Source organism: Phocoena phocoena, chromosome 3, assembly GCF_963924675.1.
Source record: "Phocoena phocoena chromosome 3, mPhoPho1.1, whole genome shotgun sequence".
Classification (NCBI taxonomy): Eukaryota; Metazoa; Chordata; class Mammalia; order Artiodactyla; family Phocoenidae; genus Phocoena; species Phocoena phocoena.
In genome coordinates, this window is record NC_089221.1 from 173036916 (window position 1) to 173054676 (window position 17761).

The 17761-nt window shown below is 56.8% G+C and overlaps 1 protein-coding gene across 1 annotated transcript; it reads left to right on the forward strand.

The window, feature by feature from the left end:
• The first annotated feature begins 4296 nt into the window (after nt 1-4296).
• On the forward strand, nt 4297-17036 carry PLPPR3 (phospholipid phosphatase related 3). Its single transcript, XM_065875203.1, has 7 exons — nt 4297-4371; nt 14300-14485; nt 14563-14704; nt 14790-14985; nt 15078-15135; nt 15219-15392; nt 15678-17036. Exons 1-7 carry the CDS (start codon nt 4297-4299, stop codon nt 17034-17036), a joined length of 2190 nt encoding a protein of 729 aa, XP_065731275.1.
• The last annotated feature ends 725 nt before the right edge of the window (nt 17037-17761 follow it).

The following is a 17761-nucleotide window of genomic DNA, read 5'->3' on the forward strand; positions in this document are numbered from 1 at the left end:
GACGGGGGCCGATGGGGGTGGCTGGGATGGTGGCGCCCTTATACCTGGGGCCTTGGCCATCGGCACATCCCCGACCCAGGGCCCGGCCCCTCCCATCAGGAACAGGGGAAGTTGCCCAAGGCCTCCAGAGCCAACCGCTCCTGGGGTCTGCCTGGGCCCTCCAACTGCCCACCCTGTGCCCCGTTCTCCCGTCTGTACGGTGGGCGACCCGTCAGATGTGGGTGAGGCTGACACCCAGCCGTGCCACTCACAATGGGGGCTCCGCTTGGCTTTGCAGCCTGAGTGCTGGGGGTTCCACCACTGCCCACCTGTCCTGGGACTGAGTCCTGCTGGCTTTTGCATGTGTGTGTGTTTTACTGCTTTTTATTTTTTTTAAACAGCTTTATTGAGATATACTTCGAGTACCACACAATTCATCTGTTTAAAGCGTGCAATTCCATCGTTTTTAGTATCTTCGCAGAGTTACGCGGCCACCACCCCAATTTTAGAACATTCCATCACCTCAGAAGAAGCCCCGTCCCCATCAGCAGTCACTCCCCCTCCCACCCCCCAGCCCGTGACAGCCAGGAACCCACTCTCCATCTGTGGATCTGCTGTTCTGGACATTTCCCATCAATGGAATCACACACTGTGTGTCTTCTGTGTCCAGTTTTTCACTTACAGGGTTTTTATCTGTGGGCACCTGGCCAGGTCACTCTCCCGCCCTCAGCCTGTGCATCTCTAAAGTGGGCAGGTGCGGCCATGGAGCCCCCAGAGCCAGGTGGTCCTGGAGAGGTTGTCTCCCCTTCTGAAGCAGGGTCTTCAGAGGTTTCAGGCACTCAGAGCCTGGGCAAGAGATGAGGCCAAGGGGAGAGAAAGACAGGGTTGAGCATCCAGAATATATAAAGAACTCTCACAACTCAACAACAAAAAGACAAAGAATCCACTTAAAAATGGATAAAGGATTTGGATAGACATTTCTCCCAAGATACACAAATGGCCAACATGCCGTGAAAAGATGCTCAAAATTATTAGTCATCAGGGAAATGCACAAATCAAAACCACAGCGAGACACCACTTCACACCCACTAGGATGGCTGGAATGAAAAGGGCAGAAAAAAATACAGTGTTGGTGAGGAGGTGGGAAATTGGAACCTCAGACAGGCTGGCAGGGATGTAAAGTGGTGCCGCGGCCGGGGAAGGCCTGGCGGCTCCTCAAAACGTTAATCACCGAATTATCGTATTACCCAGCAGTTCCACGCCTAGGTGCGTGCCCAAGAGAACGAAAGACAGGGCCTCAGAAACCTGCACACGTGTGTTCACAGTGGCCAAATGGTGGACGCAACACAAATGCCCTTCAACAGACAGACGTGCCCCTCCACACATGGGAGCATCACTCAGCCGTGAAAAGGGGTGAAGCCCTGACACTCGCTACCACGTGGACGGACCCCAAGAACACGATGCTCAGTGAGAGAAGCCAGACACAGAAGGACACACAGGGTGTGATTCCACTGATGGGAAACGTCCAGAACAGGTAGATCCACAGAGTCAGAGAGTGGGTTCCTGGTTGTCAGGGGCTGGGGGGGTTAGGGGGTTAGGGGAATAATAGCTGAAGGAAATGGGGTTTCTTTGGGGGAGATGGAATGTTCTAGAATTAGCTGGCTGTACAACTCTGTGAATGTTCCTTCCAAAAACCAGCGGATGTGATACTTTAAGATGGCTGATCTTATGTCATGTGAATTTCACCTCAATTTTTTATTTTTACTTTTACTTATTTTTGACAGCTCAATTTGAAAAAAAATAGGATTTATTTCCAAGGAGACACCAAGAGGTTGGGGCTGGTGGTGGACCCCACGTCTCAGGACACTAGGACACCAGTTCCTGTCTGGGGCCTTGGGGGGGGCTCTTGCAAGGCAGGACTGGGGAGGGTGGCGGGAACGGGGGGGGGTCACGGCGGACTTGCGGTCCTCCACCCAGCCTGAATGGTGGGGTTCTGGGGCTCAGGCCTGGTCCGTGCCGAGTCTCTCGGTCCCACCGCCCAGCCGTGTCCCCCGCATGGCCTCTGCCTCAGACCAGTGTCCCCCCAAGTTTGCCTCCCGTCTCCACTCTCCCTGGATCCCACCTGTGCATCCTCCCTCCTGAGGGCCCAACTTGCCACCCACCCTGTCCTTGCCCGTGGACCAGGCTGCTGTCCTGCACAGAGCACAGCCAGAGAGATGGGTGACTCCAGAGCCCACAGGTCCATCCCTTCCTACTTGGGTGACCTCGAGGGCCCCTCTCTGGCCCTGTTTCCCTGTCTGGGTACCAGGACGTGAACAGTTCCTGCCGCACCCCCAGTAGGGCTGTGGTGAGCGAGTGGGTTAATACGTGCAAGAGTCTTTGAGCAGCACCTAGCGTGCTCGATCCCTCTTCCCTGCTCTAAACTCCGCCATGGCTCCCTAGTGCCCCAGAAGCAAGTCCAGGCCCCACTGCTGGGCCATGTGCCATCACAGCCGGGCCTGGCTCCTCCACCACTGGGGATTGACAGGAAGAATACCCCCACCTCGGTTCCTGATACTCCCCCAGACCCTCTCCTGTTGCCCTGAGCTGTCAGGAGGGTCTCCCAGGACACCCCTTCCTGCTCCTGCCCCCCCCAGGAGGCCCCCAAGAGCGATTGCCCCATTTTCCCCTCCTCCCGCCTCCTGAGGGCTGTTTGTGGTCACCTTTCAACACCGGGATTCCCAACGGCTGCCCAGCCCAGGCTCCGCCCCTGGCTAGCAGGGAAACCGAGGCCCAGTGGGCATCAGGCCTGGGGAGGCAGGACAGAGAACTCCGGTGTGCCCCATGCGCAAAGCGGCCTTGTCATGCCCATTTCCAGGTGAGCAAATGGAGGCCCTGGTGGGATTCAAACCCTCTGGGCCCCACCCTTAACCGCGCATACAGTCATCTTCGAAGACACATGCAGCTGAGTCTCTTAAAACAAGAAGGGCCACGGCCAGGACCAGGTTGGAGTGTGAACAGCTGCGTGCGAATAAAGCCCAATGGCTGCACACACCGGGTTAGCCATCCGTGCAGCCCTCACCCCCGACCTTAACTGGACGCTTAGCTGCGGGATTGATTTTGGGGGTCTGGTCCAGTTCTCAGCGGGGTCTGGAGACCGTGGACAGAGATTTAAGTTCCCGGAGGCCTCAGCTTCCCCACCTGTCAAATGACGGTCAGCTGGTCCCACCCCGCATGGCTGTGTGTGTGTGGAAAAGAGGAAACACCTGCAAAGAGCAAGCGCTGCCTAAGTGAACCTCACGTGAATTCACCACGAGGGCCCTGCCGCCGCCCGCGCATCCCGGGGCATCCAGGGCCGTGCGTCCTGGACGCTGTGGGCCCGGCGAGGGGCCGGGTTTGGACGAGCGGAGAGAGGACCCCGGCGGGGCGCAGGGGACAGGTGGGCGGTGCGCGGTGCGGGGGCCCGGGAGTGAGGGCGGCCCCCCACCCCCAGCTTCTTTTGTCTCCCGAAGGCTCGGGCGCCCGGGAGCTCGCCATGGAAACGCGCGCCGGGAAAGGGGGGCAGAGAGGCGAGAAACCCGGAGACCAGGACACTCTCCCAGCGCCCGGCCTCGATGGGGCTCCCCGGGCCCATCCGAGAGGTCCGGGAGGGGAGGAGCCCGCAAACCCCGGCCCATGCCCGCGCCCGCGGGAGACCGAGATCCCGGAGACCCAGAGAGTAAGGGCGCGGGAGCAAGGGGCGCGGGGACGGCGGCAGACGCGCGCGGCGCCCCCGACGAGTCGAGACAAAGAGCCCCCGCCCCTAGCGCCGCCTCTAGGCCGCCGGGAGCGGGGTCTCGGGCCGGGCCGGGCGGGGCCCCTCCCTCCCCGCCTCCCCTCCGCCCCCGCGGGGGAGGGGCCGGCTTTGTGCTAGCCGCGCCGCAGCCCCCGTCGTCGCCAGCTCCGCCCACAGAACGCCGGCGCGCCAGGTGAGGGGCCTTCGGGCTGAGCGAGGACCCCACCGCTCCTCGGGTCCCGAAGGCCCCCGCCCTGACGCGCGGGACGGGCCCCGGCCCGGAGGCCCCTTGGCCAGGCCGTCTCCGCCCTCTCTGCCGAGCCCCCTCCCGGCTCCCCATCCGGAGTGGCAGCCGGAGCGTTGGGCAGGGCCGCAGTGCGCGGGGGAGGCCGCGGGCTCCCCTCTCCCCGGCCTCAGTTTCCCTGGGCGGTTCCTGCGCATCCTGGCCCGCCCCTCCTCCGCGGGCGCCGGGCTCCGCGTCCCCCCAGGGCTCAGTCTGCGCCCCTCCCTCCTCCAGCGCGGCTTCGTCCCCTCCCACCACGGCCTGTGGCGCCCCCGGCACCATGATCTCGACCAAGGAGAAGAATAAAAGCCCGAAGGACAGCATGACGCTTCTGCCCTGCTTCTACTTCGTAGAGGTGAGTGGGGGGGTGGTCGCGCTGGTGGGGGAGGGGCAGAGGGCTCAGTTCCGCCGGTCCTCGGGGACCCCCACGCCGAGGGACGGGCACAGCTAGGGTGCCTGGGGGTGGGGGGGGTCAGAACACTTGGGCTCTGTAGGACGAGTAGGCGTTGCAGAGACGCAGAAGGCTGTCCTGCAGGAGCTGGGCAGATGCTGGGAGGCGGGGCCTGCAGTCTGGGGTACGGGTCAGCAGCGCAAATGAAGGGCCTGGAGCAAGGCGCTGGGGGCCATGGGTGGCGGGGCGCGGGGTATGGATGCGGTGTCTTCCTCCAGCGTGAGGGCCGGAGGCCTGAAGGTCTGAGTTGAGATCCCTCCTCTGCTAATGATGGAGGCTCCTGCACTTCGCCAAGCTCTGATAGAACAGGCTGGGCACATAGTGAAGGCCTCGTGAGTGTTTAAAAAGTAAAAGACGGTAAATGCAGCCACCTGGCACATACTAAGCGCTAATGACCAGACAACGTGTAGCCACACTTAGATGGTTAGCACCTGGGTTACCCACAGTGCACCCTGCTTGCCGTGCCGGGAAACCCAGCTCCAGCGAGGGGCCCAGACAAGGTGTGTGTGTGTGTGGGGGGGGGGGGAGCGGGCCACCAGACCTGAGCAAACAGCATCCCCTGCCACGCTGTGCAGGGTCACCCAGGCTGGTGGGTACCTCCCCAGCGGGCAGGAAATCTGATGATTCTTCGGATTTGCATTTGAATCCTCATGACAGTAGGTTGTACCTTCTCAGTGTTCTCCAGGCATCACGGAGATGCCTACTCCCCAGGCGCCTACCCCCTCCACTTCCCACTACTCTCTCCTGTGTCCCCTCCCAGAAAACCTTTCACACCCATTTAAGTCCACCAGATATGCAACCTCCCCCCACCACCTTTGCAAACACAAGTTCCTGCCCTTGGCTTTTTTCTAGCGGAGATCTTTGCTTACCATCGTCCCAGGAAATGGTGCCCCATCCTTTTTCACTGCCGTGTAGTACTCCAGTGCTGGGCCCCAGCCCCAGGGAGTTGGGCACTCGGGTGCTTCCTAGCCTTTGTGTCTCACAGACATTCCTAGAAGGAGACTCTTTAAGCCCTTTGGCCTGTGTCACCCCACACAAGTGTGCAGAGCTTATCTGCAGGGTACCTCCCTGGGGAGCAGGGTGTGGTCACTCGGGAAAGACCCCAAAGTCCTCCCACGGAGGCGCCCACATGCGTGCCTGTTTTCCCGCAGTTGCGTCTGCCCCGAGCGTTAGCGGCGTCTGGATTTTGACCGACCCAGTGGGTGAAAAACCATATCCCAGTCCCGGTCTGCATTTCCTTTACGGCCAGTGTTCCATTCCTTTTTTTTTTTTTTTCTTCTTTGTTTTTAAACACACACGCCCCCAAAGCAAGCAAGTTGGCTCGACATCGTGGGTGTGTGTGAGTGATCTTCCTTTGGTGCAGAGATATGCGCTGAGAGGTTCCTGGTTTTCAGCCGAGGGTCTTGGGAAGCGGTGAGAGGCGGGTGGTGGGATTCCGGAGGCACTTACAGGCCCTCAGGTGGTGGCGGGCTCTGATGGGGGACCGCCACCACCCAACCTGCCACGAGGGGCCGCCGGTTCTCCCTCCAGTCTGGGCCGGCGGGCAGATGCGGGCAGAGGCTGGAGGAGAAGCAGGGGAGCCGGCCAGGCGTTATAGCCACACCGCTTGGGACTTGGAAGGTCGTGGGGGGTCTTCAGCACGACCCTGTCGCGGAGAGATTTGGTGATTTTAAGGCGCTTCCCAGTCCCCACGTAAACCCTCTCTGTGGCTTGACGCCGTCTGCCCACCGAGCCAGGTGACCCTGACCGTGATCACGGAGGCAGCCGCTCACTGCTGCTAATACCACTACAGGCTCCACGTGCGCCAGACTCTAAGCGCTTTCAGTGTATTTGCTTATCCAGTCCTGCATTGAAGCCCTGGGTGGTGGCCACTTTATTGGTCTTGTTTTCAGCTGGGGAAACTGAGGCATCGGGAAGAGGTGGAGCCAGGATGCAAGCCCAGGCAGGTGGCTTCATTTAACTGCTTTGGGCCTCATGCCTACATGCAGCAGGCACTCAATAAACGCTCCTTGCACACCAGCCCAGCTCCTGCAATCCCACCTTTGGCACTTCCCCTCTGGGAGCCCCCGGCCAGGGCTGCGTGGAGGGCCGAGGCCCCTCTCAAGGCGCCGTACAAATCGAGTGGAGGTGGGGGCTTCCCAAGGCAGCTGGGCGCCGTTAGGGGCCCTCCTACTCTCTGGTCCCCAGATGTGCCAGCCCCACCTGGCCCTGGTGGGGGTTTGAGTTTGAGATCCTTGGACCAGAAGGGGAGGCAGAGGACACTGGGAGGTTCTGCTTCCACAAGAAGGTTCCACTGGAATCTGCTCAGTAGCTTTGCAGCACGAGTGGGTGAGTGAGTGAGGTGTAGATCCTGCCCCCCTGCCCTCCTCGGGCGCCATGTCTGCGACTTGGTCAGACCCAGCTCAGTTTTCCTGAACCTCAGCCTCCTTCCCGTTCGTCACGGCTGCTGTGAGCAGGAGTGTCATGTGTGCTGTGTGCCTATCACCTGAGGACACATGATCAGGGTGTGCAGAAGGACAGTTGCACAAATGAATGATTCAAAGAATTCGTTCATTTATTCAGCACCTGCCATGGACCAGATGCCCATCTTCTCAGGGCCGAGTGTGAAGTTGGCACATAGAGGTACAGGGTGCAGAGGAAATAAAGCAGTGCAAGGGATGGAGAGGCTGGTGCCAGGAAGGGGGTCTCCGAGGAGGGCCAGACACCCCAGGGGAGTGTCTAAGTGCGTCCTTCTATCCCTGAGAGGAAAGACCCAGAGGCAGGAACCTGTCTGTTGTTTCTAGGTTGTTCAAGACAGCAAGGGTAGCTGGAGGAGAGAGATGAATGAAGTGGTGAGTGGGTGGATGGATGGACTGATGGATGGGTGGGTGGTATGATGGGTGGGTGGATGGATGGATGGATGGATGGAAGAAAGGAAGGAGGCAAGCATGAGTGGGTGGATGAATGGATGGTGGATTGGTAGATGGATGATGGAAGATGATGTATGGAGGATGGGTGCTTGGATGGATGGATGGAAGGAAGGGAGGATGGATGGATGGATGATAGTTGGATGGGGGAAATGGGTGGGTTGATGGATGGGTGGATGGGAGAAAAGTAAGGAAGTATAGTGGATGGATGGATGATGGGTGGGTAGATGGATGGGTGGGTGGGTGGGTGCATTGATGGATGGATGGATGAATGGATGATGGATGGATGAGTGGAAGGGTGGGTGGGTTGATGGACGGATGGGTAAGTGAAGCAAGTATGAGTGGACGGATGATGGCAGATGATGGATGGATGATAGATGGATGGGAGGATGGATAGGTAGATGGCTGGATGAATGGAAGGAAGGGTGGGTGGATGAACGGATGGATGGGTGGATGTTGGATGAATGGATTCTTGATGGATGAGTGAATGGGTGGGTTAATGGATGGATGAGTAAGTGGATGGATGGATGGTGGATTTATGGATGGATGATGGCTGGCTGGCTGGGTGGTCGGCTGGATGGGAAATGAATAAATGGATAGAAGCATATTGGAAGTTGATGGACAGAGGGATGGGTGTTTGAATGAATGGATGATTGATGGATGAGTGGATGGTTGGGTTGATAGATGGGTAAGTGGATGGATAGTTGATTTATGGATGGATGGATGGGGGGGTGGATGGATGAATGGTTGGGTGGAAAGACGAATGGATGCATGGGTGGGTGAGTGGATGGAAGGAAGGAAGGAAGCATGAATTGGTGGATAGATGGATGGATGATGGAAGATGATGGATGGATAGAGGTGGATTGATTGATGGATGATGGAAATTAATGGAGGGATGGATGATGGATGGGTGGATGGAGGAACAGATGGGTGGGTGGGCGAGTGGTCAGATGGATGTAAAATGAATAAATGGTTACATAGATGTTGGAAGTTGATGGATGGAGGGATGGGTGTTTGGATGCATGAATGATTGATGGATGACTGGATGAATAGATGATCGATGGATAGTGGATTTATGGATGGATGATGGTTGGGAGGAAGGATGGATGAGTGGATGCATGAATGGTGGATTGATGGATGGATAGGTGGGTGGAAGAAAGGAAGGGGGAAAGGAAGGAAGTGTAGATGGATGGATGGATGAATAGGTGATGGATGGGTCGATGGGTGTGTGGGTGGGTGGATTAAAGGATGAAAGGAAGGAAGGATAGGTGAATAGATGGATGGATGGGTGTTGATGGATGGGTGGGTTGATGGATGGATGATGGAAGATGGATCAATGGGTGGTAGATGGATGGGAAAATGGATAGGTGGGTGGGTGGATGGATGGATGATGGAAGATGGATCAATGGGTGGTAGATGGATGGGAAAATGGATAGGTGGGTGGGTGGATGGATGGATGATGGGTGGATGGGTGGACAGAGGGGTGGTTGGTTAGATGGATGGAAAAAGAATAAATGGATAGATGGATATTGAAGTTGATGATGGATGGGTGTTTGGATGAATGGATGATTGATGAGTGGATGGCTGGATAGACGGATGAGTAAGTGGATGGATGGTGGACTTATGGATGGATAATGGATGAGTGGGTTGATGAATGGATGATGGATGGATGAGAGGATGGGTGGGCTGATGAACGGATGGATGAATAGGTATGTTGATAGATGGATGCAAAGATAGATGGGTGGATGGGAGAGTGGATGGGTGGATGGGTGGGTTGATGGATGGGTGAGTAAGTGAATGGATGTATGGGTAGATAGGTGGAAGGAAGCAAGCAAGCAGGAGTGGATGGATGAATGGATGGATGATGGAAAATGATGGATGGGTGAATTATGAAATGGAAGGAAAGGAGAGGTGGATGGATGGTGGATTGATGGATGGATGATGGAAGATGAAGGATAGATGACAGATGGGTGGGTGGATGGATGGAAAGAAGGACGGAAGCAAGCAAACAAGGGTTCATGGATGGGTGGGTGAAAGAGAGGAAGAAGGGAAGGGAGGAAGGAAGTGGAGGTGGGTGGATGGTTGGGTAGGTGGATGGATGGATAGATGGGTGGGTGGGCAGATGGATGGATAGAAGGAAGGACGGATGAGCGGATGGTAGTTTGATGGATGGATGATGGAAGATGATAGTTGGATGGTTGATATATGAATGGGTGGGTGGATGGGTGGGTGGGTGAGTGGAAGTAGGAGGTATGGATGGATGGATGATGGAATGGTTGGGTGAGTGGATGGAGGTGGATTGATAGCTGATGGAAGATGATGGAAGGATGGATGATGGATGGATGAATGGGTGGGTGAGTGATGGACAGATGGGTGGGTGGGTGGATGGATGGGTGGGTGAATCTGTGGATGGGTTGACGGATGGATGAAGGGGAAAAAGGAAGCAAGCATGGGTGATGGTTGGATGTTGGATAGAAGATTGGGTAGATGGATGGATGGGTGGGTGGATAGATTGTGGATTCATGTATGGATGATGGGAGATGATGGATTGATGGATGACAGATGAATGGTTGGGTAATGAGTGAAAGGAAGGAAAGAAGGAGTGAAGGAAGGAGGTGTAGGTGGATGGATGTATCTATGGATGGGTGGGTTGTAGGATGGAATGATGGATGGAAGGAAGGAAGGATGAGTGGGATGGAAGGAAGGAAGCATAAGTAGGTGAATGAATGGTCAGTGGATTGATGAATGAATGATGGAAGATGATTGATGGATGGATGGAAGGAAGGATGAGTGGATGGATGGATGGTGGTTTGATGTATGGATGATAATGGAAGATGATGGACAGATGATAGATGCGTGGGCAGACGGAAGGAAGCAAGCAAGCATGGGTGGAAAGATTGGTGGGTGGAAGAAAGGAAGAAGGGAAGGGTGGAAGGAAGCGTAGGTGGGTGGACAGGTGATGGATGGGTAGGTGGAGGGAAGGATAGGTAGATGGGTGGGTGGGTGGATGCATAGGTGGATGGATGGGTTGGAGGAAGAATGGGTAGATAGATGGATGGTGGATTGATGGGTGGATGATGGGAGAGGACGGATGAATGACAAATGAATAGATGGATGAACAGGTGGATGGAAGGATAGTGTATGGATGGATGGAAGGAAGGAATCAAGCAGCATGAATGGGTGGGTGGATGGATGGGTAGTGTATGGATGGATGGAAGGAAGGAATCAAGCAGCATGAATGGGTGGGTGGATGGATGTAGGATTGATGCATGATGGATGGGAGGATGGATGCGTGAATGGATGGGTGGGCTGATGGAGGGATGGGTGGATGGTTTGATGGGTGTGTGGGTGGGTGGGTGGATGTATGGGTGTGTGGGTGGGTGGATTGATGGCAGGATGGATGTATGATGGATGGATGGAAGGAATGGAGGATGGGTGGATGGATGGACAGATGAGTAGGAGGGTGGTCTGATGGAAAATAATAACTGGATAGATGGATGTTGCAAGTTGATGGACGGGATAGGTGTTTGGATGAATGGATGATTGATGGATGAGTGGGATGATGGATGGATGGAAGGAAGGATGAGTGGATGGATGGTGGATTGATGGATGGATGATGGAAGATGGTGGAAGGGTGGGTGGGTGTGTGGTTGGATGGGTGGATGGAATATGGATAAGTGGGTGGATGTATGATTGATGGGAGGAAAGATGGGTGGTCAGATGTATGAGCCAATGGATGGTTAGATTTTGGAAGGTGATGGACAGAGGGATGGGTGTTTGGATGAAAGGATGATGATTATTGAATGGGTAGATAGGTTGTGGTTGGATGGATGAGTGGGAGGGTGGGCTGATGGATGAATGGGTAAGTGGATGGATACACAGATAGATGGATGGGTCGATGGAAGGAAGGAAGCAAGCATGAGTAGATGGGTGAATGGATGGTGGATTGATGGATGGATGTGCATGGATGGATGGATGGATGGATGGATGGGAGAAAGGAAGGACAAGAGGATGGATGGATGGTGTATTGATAGATAACTTGGAAGATGATGGGTGAATGGAGGGATGATGGGTGGGTGCGTTGCTGAATGGATGGATAGGTGGGTGGAAGGAAGGAAGGAAGTGTAGATGGATGGATGGATGGATGATGGATGGGTAGATGGATGATGGGTGGGTGGGTGGATGGAGGGTGGATTGATGGGTGGATGATGGATGGGAGGCTGAATGGGTGGGTGGATGGGTGTTCAGATAGATGGATAATGAATAAGTGAATGGGTAGATGTTGGAAGCTGATGGATGGGTGTTTGTGGATGAATGGATGACGGGTGGATGAATGGATGGATGGGTGGACGGGTTGATGGGTGTGTGGGTGGGTAGATTGATGGATGGAAGGAAGGATGAAGGGATGGATGGGCGGATCAAAGGAAGGAAGCATGAGTGGATGGATAGAGGTGGATGGATGGATGATGGGTGGGTGGGTGGGTAGGTGGATTGATGGATGGATGACTGGGTTGATGGATAGATGGTTGGGTGGACTGGTGGGTAGATGTATGGATGGGTGAGTAAATGGATGGATAGATGGATGGAAGGAAGCAAGGAAGCATAAGTGGATGAATGAATGGATGGTTGATTGATGAATTGATTTTGGAAGATGGATGGATGGAAGGAAGAATGGGTGTATGGATGGTGGATTGATGTATGGATGATGGAAGATGATGGATGCATGGGTGTGTGGGGTTATGGATGGATGGATGGGTGAGTAGGTGGATGTATGTATGAATAAATGAATGGAAGGAAGAAAGGAAGCAAGCAAGCATGAATAGATGTATGGACGGTAGACCTATGGATGGCGGCTAGATGGAAGGATGAGTGGATGGATGGATGGATGGTGGATTTAGGTTAGGAATAGGTGATGGAAGATGATGAATGGATGGATGGGTGGATGCTGGATGGATGGATGATGGGTGGATGGATGAATGGAAGGAAGGATGAGTTGATGGATGGTTGGTGGATTGATGGAAGATGATGGGTGGTTGATGGATGGGTGGGTTGGTTGATGGTTGTCTGAATTGATGGATGGGTGGGTCGGTTGATGGTTGTCTGAATAGATGGATGAAAGGAAGGAGGAAAGCAAGGAAACAAGCATGAGTAGATGGATGAGTGGATGGTGGATTGATGGATGGATGAATTGGTTAATGGATAGATGGAAGAAGGAAGGAAGGATAAGTGGATGGATGGATGGTGAATTCATGGCTACATTATGGATGAATGGATGGATGAATGATGGATGGGAGGGATGAATGGATGAATGATGGATGGGGGTGATGGATGGGTATGTGGGTTGATGAATAGATGGGTAAGTGGATGGATGGGTGGGTGGACTGGTAAGTGGAGGGTAGTAAGTGTGGGTGGATGGATGGATGATGCATGGATAGGTGGGTGGATGGATGGAAGGAAACATGAGTGAATGGATGGATGAATGGAGGTGGATTGATGGATGATGGAAGATAATTGAAGGATCGATGGTGAATGGATGGATAACGGATGGATGAATGGGTGGATGGATTATGGATGGATAGATGGGTGGGTGGGTGGATGGGTGGTGAGTGAAGCAAGCATGAATGGATAGATGAATGGATGGTGGATTGATGGATGGATAATTGAAGATGATGGATTGATGGATGGGAGGATTGGTGGATGGATGGAAGGGTGGGTTCGGTAGGTGGGTGGGTGGCCAGATGGATTGAAACTGAATAAATGGATAGATGGATGTTGTAAGTTGATGGATGGAGGGATGGGTGTTTGGATGAATGGATGATTGATGGATGAGTGGATGGGTGGGTGGGTGGATGGATGGATGGGAGGATGGATTGGTGGGTGGGTAGGATGGTTAGCTGGAAGGAAGGAAGGGTGGATCAATGTGTGGGTGGATGGGTGAGTGGTTAGGTGGAAGCACGAATGGATGATGGATGAATGGGGGGGTGGGTGTTGGATAGATGGATGGGTGGTTGGGTTGATGGATCGATGGCTGATGGGTAGGTGTGTTGATGGATGGGTGAAAGGAAAAAAGGATGCAAGCATGGGTTGATGGATGATGAATAGATGGGTGGTTGGATTGATGGTGGATTGATGGATGGATGGATGGATGGGTGGGTAGGTGAGTGGAAGGGAAGAAGGAGGGAAGGATGGAAATGTAGGTGGATGGACATACCTATGGATGGATGGGCGGGTGGGTGGATGGATGGATGAATGAATGGAAGGAAGGAAGGAAGCATGAGTGGGTGGGTGGTCAGATGGATGGATAATAAATAAATGGATGAATGGATGTTGGAAGTTGGATGGATGGGTGTTTGGATAAATGAATGATGGATGGATGAGGGGATGGGTGGGAGGATGAATGGATGGTTAGATGTATGGATGGGTGAGTAAATGGATGGATAGGTGGATGGAAGGAAGGAAGCTTAAGTGGATGAATGGATGGTGGATTGATGACTGGATGATGGAAGATGATGGATGGATGGGTGGGTGGGTAGGGTTGATGGTCGGATGATGGACTGATGGATGAATAGATGGGTGGGTGGATGGGTGTGTGGGTTGATTGACGGATGGATAGATGGAAGGAAGGAAGGAAGCATGCGTGAACAGATGGATGACGGATGGATGCATGGAAGGAATGTTGATGGATGGGCTGATTAGTGGATCGATGAGTGAGTTAGGGGTGCAGGAATGGCTGTTGGACGGATGGATCTGTGGATGTTACCCAGATGGGTGGTGGGTCACTGGATTGCTGAATGAGCTGATCCGTGGGTGAACGGCAGCAGCACAGACATGTGGATAGGTGGATGAATCAGTGAAGGGACTGAATTCGTGGGCGGATGGCTCCGTCAGCGAGTGTGGCGTGACCCTGGCCAGTCCCGTTCCTGCAGCTGCCCATAGTGGCGTCCTCTGTCGTGTCTCTGTACTTCCTGGAGCTGACCGACCTCTTCAAGCCGGCCAAGGTGGGCTTCCAGTGCTACGACCGCGCGCTCTCCATGCCCTACGTGGAGACCAGCGAGGAGCTCATCCCACTACTCATGCTCCTCAGCCTGGCCTTCGCTGCGCCTGCGGCCTCGGTGAGTCCTGGGGCGGGCGGGGCCAGCTGTGGGCACCGCGGCCGGGAGCCCGACTGAGCACCTTCCCTGTCTGGCAGATCATGGTGGGCGAGGGCCTGCTGTACTGCATGCAGTCCCGGCTGTGGGGCCGCAGCGGGGGCCCGGGCGGGCCCGAGGGCAGCATCCACGCCGGCGGCTGCAACTTCAACTCCTTCCTTCGGCGGACGGTGCGCTTTGTAGGTGAGTCCCCCACAGCGTCCGCACGCCGAGGGTGGCAGGTCTGGCCCCAGCTCCCGCGCCCGGCCCTAACCCTCCCACCCCGCAGGCGTCCACGTGTTCGGCCTGTGTGCCACAGCCCTGGTGACCGACGTCATCCAACTGGCCACGGGCTACCATGCACCCTTCTTCCTGACGGTCTGCAAACCCAACTACACCCTGCTGGGCACATCGTGTGAGGCCAACCCCTACATCACGCAGGACATCTGCTCCGGCCACGACACCCACGCCATCCTGTCTGCACGGTGAGCGTGTCCGGCCCCCGTCCCGTGGAGCATGCAGGGAAACTGAGGCAGGGGCCCAGAGCTGGCGGGGCTCACCGGGGTGCCTCTTGCAGGAAGACCTTCCCATCCCAGCACGCCACTCTGTCCGCCTTCGCTGCTGTCTACGTGTCGGTGAGTCCCGGCTGGCCCAGCCCCGTGCCCTGGACACCCCACCAGGACCGGCTGCCCTGACCACCCGGCCTGCCCCCCTGCAGATGTACTTCAACTCGGTCATCTCGGACGCCACCAAGCTGCTGAAGCCCATTCTGGTGTTCTCCTTTGCCATCGCGGCGGGCGTCTGTGGCCTCACCCAGATCACGCAGTACCGCAGCCACCCGGTGGACGTCTACGCCGGCTTCCTCATTGGTGCCGGCATCGCTGCCTACCTGGTGAGGGGCTGAGGGGAGAGGTCCGGGTGCCCAGGGGGAGGTCTGAGGGGGGAGGCCAGCCCCACCCTGGGGGACTCTGCTGAGTTTTGTCCCTTGGTAGCTAGAGGCAGAATATCACGGGCCCAGACCTGCCCAATGTGCAGCGTGAGCGACCTGAGGCTAGAATTTGTCCCGTTGGGAGAAAGGCAGACGTCCCCTCTCGGACCCCCCGGGCAAGTCTGTGACTTGCTGGGGACCCTGGTCTCTGGCTGCCAGCCCCACGCCCAGCCCGTGTCTCATCCTTAGGCCTGCCACGCTGTGGGCAACTTCCAGGCCCCGCCGGCAGAGAGACCAGCGGCCCCGGCACCTGCCAAGGATGCGCTGCGGGCGCTGACCCAGCGGGGCCACGACTCGGTGTACCAGCAGAACAAGTCCGTGAGCACCGACGAGCTGGGCCCCCCCGGGCGGCTGGAGGGTGTGCCCCGGCCTGTGGCCCGCGACAAGACCTCACTGGGCAGCCTGAAGCGGGCCAGTGTGGACGTGGACCTGTTGGCCCCGCGCAGCCCCATGGGCAAGGAGAACATGGTGACCTTCAGCCATACGCTGCCCCGCGTCAGCACGCCCTCGCTCGATGACCCCGCCCGCCGCCACATGACCATCCACGTGCCTCTGGACGCCTCGCGCTCCAAGCAGCTCATCAGCGAGTGGAAGCAGAAGTCGCTGGAGGGCCGCGGCCTGGGGCTGCCGGACGAGGCCAGCCCTGTGCACCTGCGGGCGCCAGCGGAGCCCATGGCCGAGGAGGAAGAAGAGGAGGAGGATGAGGATGAGGACGAGGACGAGGAGGGGGAAGAAGGAGGTCCAGCCCCGCCTTCACTGTACCCCACAGTCCAGGCACGGCCGGGGCTCGGGCCTCGGGTCATCCTCCCGCCGCGGGCTGGCCCGCAGCCACTGGTGCACATCCCCGAGGAGGGGGTCCAGGCTGCAGCAGGCCTGTCCCCCAAGAGCAGCGCAGCCGTGCGGGCCAAGTGGCTCATGATGGCAGAGAAGAGCGGCGCTGTGGTGGCCGCGGCCTCCACGCAGCCCCGCGTGGCCAACCCGCCACGGCTGCTGCAGGTCATCGCCATGTCCAAGGCCTCAGGCGGGCCGGGCCCCAAGGCGGCCGAGACGGCCTCGTCCTCGAGCGCCAGCTCCGACTCCTCCCAGTACAGGTCGCCGTCAGACCGTGACTCCGCCAGCATCGTCACCATCGACGCCCACGCGCCCCACCACCCTGTGGTCCACCTGTCTGCGGGTAACGGGCCCTGGGAGTGGAAGGCGGCGGGCAGCGGGGCCAAGGGGGCTGAGGGGGAGGGCGGCTATGAGCTGGGGGACCTGGCTCGCGGCTTACGTGGGGGACCGAAGCCCCCGGGCGTGTCCCCAGGCTCCTCTGTTGGTGACGTGGACCAGGAGGAGCCGCGGTTTGGGGCCGTGGCCACCGTCAACCTGGCCACAGGCGAGGGGCTGCCACCGTTGGGTGTGGCCGACGGGGCCCTGGGGCCGGCCAGCCGAGAGTCGACACTGCGGCGCAAAGCGGGCAGCCTGGTGCTGTGCGAGCGGGAGGCCGCGGAGGCAGAGGCAGAGAGCTACTACCGCAAGATGCAGGCGGTCCGCAGGTTCAAGGACTGAGGGCGGGGGCGGGGCCGCGCGGCAGGGGGCGGGGGGGGGGGGGGGTCAGGCAGAACTCAGACGTGGGGCCCCATCAGACAATAAAAGGCAGATCATTGAGCGGCTTTTTGGAGTGTCATTTCGGTCACGGGGCCAAGCAGGCAGACCCGGCCTCCGGGGCCCCTGTGCACGCAACTGGGGGCGGGGATCTGTCTAGTGGAGTGCAGATGTGGGGCCCCACCTCCAGGCCCCCTGAAACCCCCAAGCGAGAAGTGAGGGGAACAACACGGCTGAGTTTACACAGAGGAGGAAACAGCAGTGAAACAAACAGGCCCAATAAAGAGGGAAATCAAGTGCAGGATACAGAGAATTTATTCAGAGTCCAGTACAGACCGGCCAGACCACCTCCTACATGTGGACAGGAAAAAAGAGCCTACAGAAAAGGTAGGAGTTGTTATAAAATTGCTTTAATTCAGTTCTCTCCGCATTACAAGCCGGCAGCGGGCAGTGGCCTGCCATGCTCCTTACAATACTGAGCCTGTAATTGCTGTTATCAAAATATACATCTGTGTCACCATAAAAAAACCGCAATTGCTGCCCCTCACGTCTTACAACAGGTATAAAAAATTATAAATATTTACACCCTTGTTCCACCCCGACATGGAAACTTGAGGCCCAGGCCCTGAAGGAGAGCCGGCCAGCACAGGGCCTGCGTGGGGAGCCCCTTGGACCCGTGAGTGCAGGAC

What these genes read in the sequence shown, in the direction of transcription:
- PLPPR3 (XM_065875203.1), top strand. Translation starts at nt 4,297, where the DNA reads ATGATCTCGACCAAGGAGAAGAATAAAAGCCCGAAGGACAGCATGACG. An exon ending in CACGCCATCCTGTCTGCACG is followed by an intron (nt 14,986 to 15,077) that starts GTGAGCGTGTCC and finishes TGCCTCTTGCAG; the next exon opens with GAAGACCTTCCCATCCCAGC. An exon ending in TCGCTGCTGTCTACGTGTCG is followed by an intron (nt 15,136 to 15,218) that starts GTGAGTCCCGGC and finishes GCCCCCCTGCAG; the next exon opens with ATGTACTTCAACTCGGTCAT.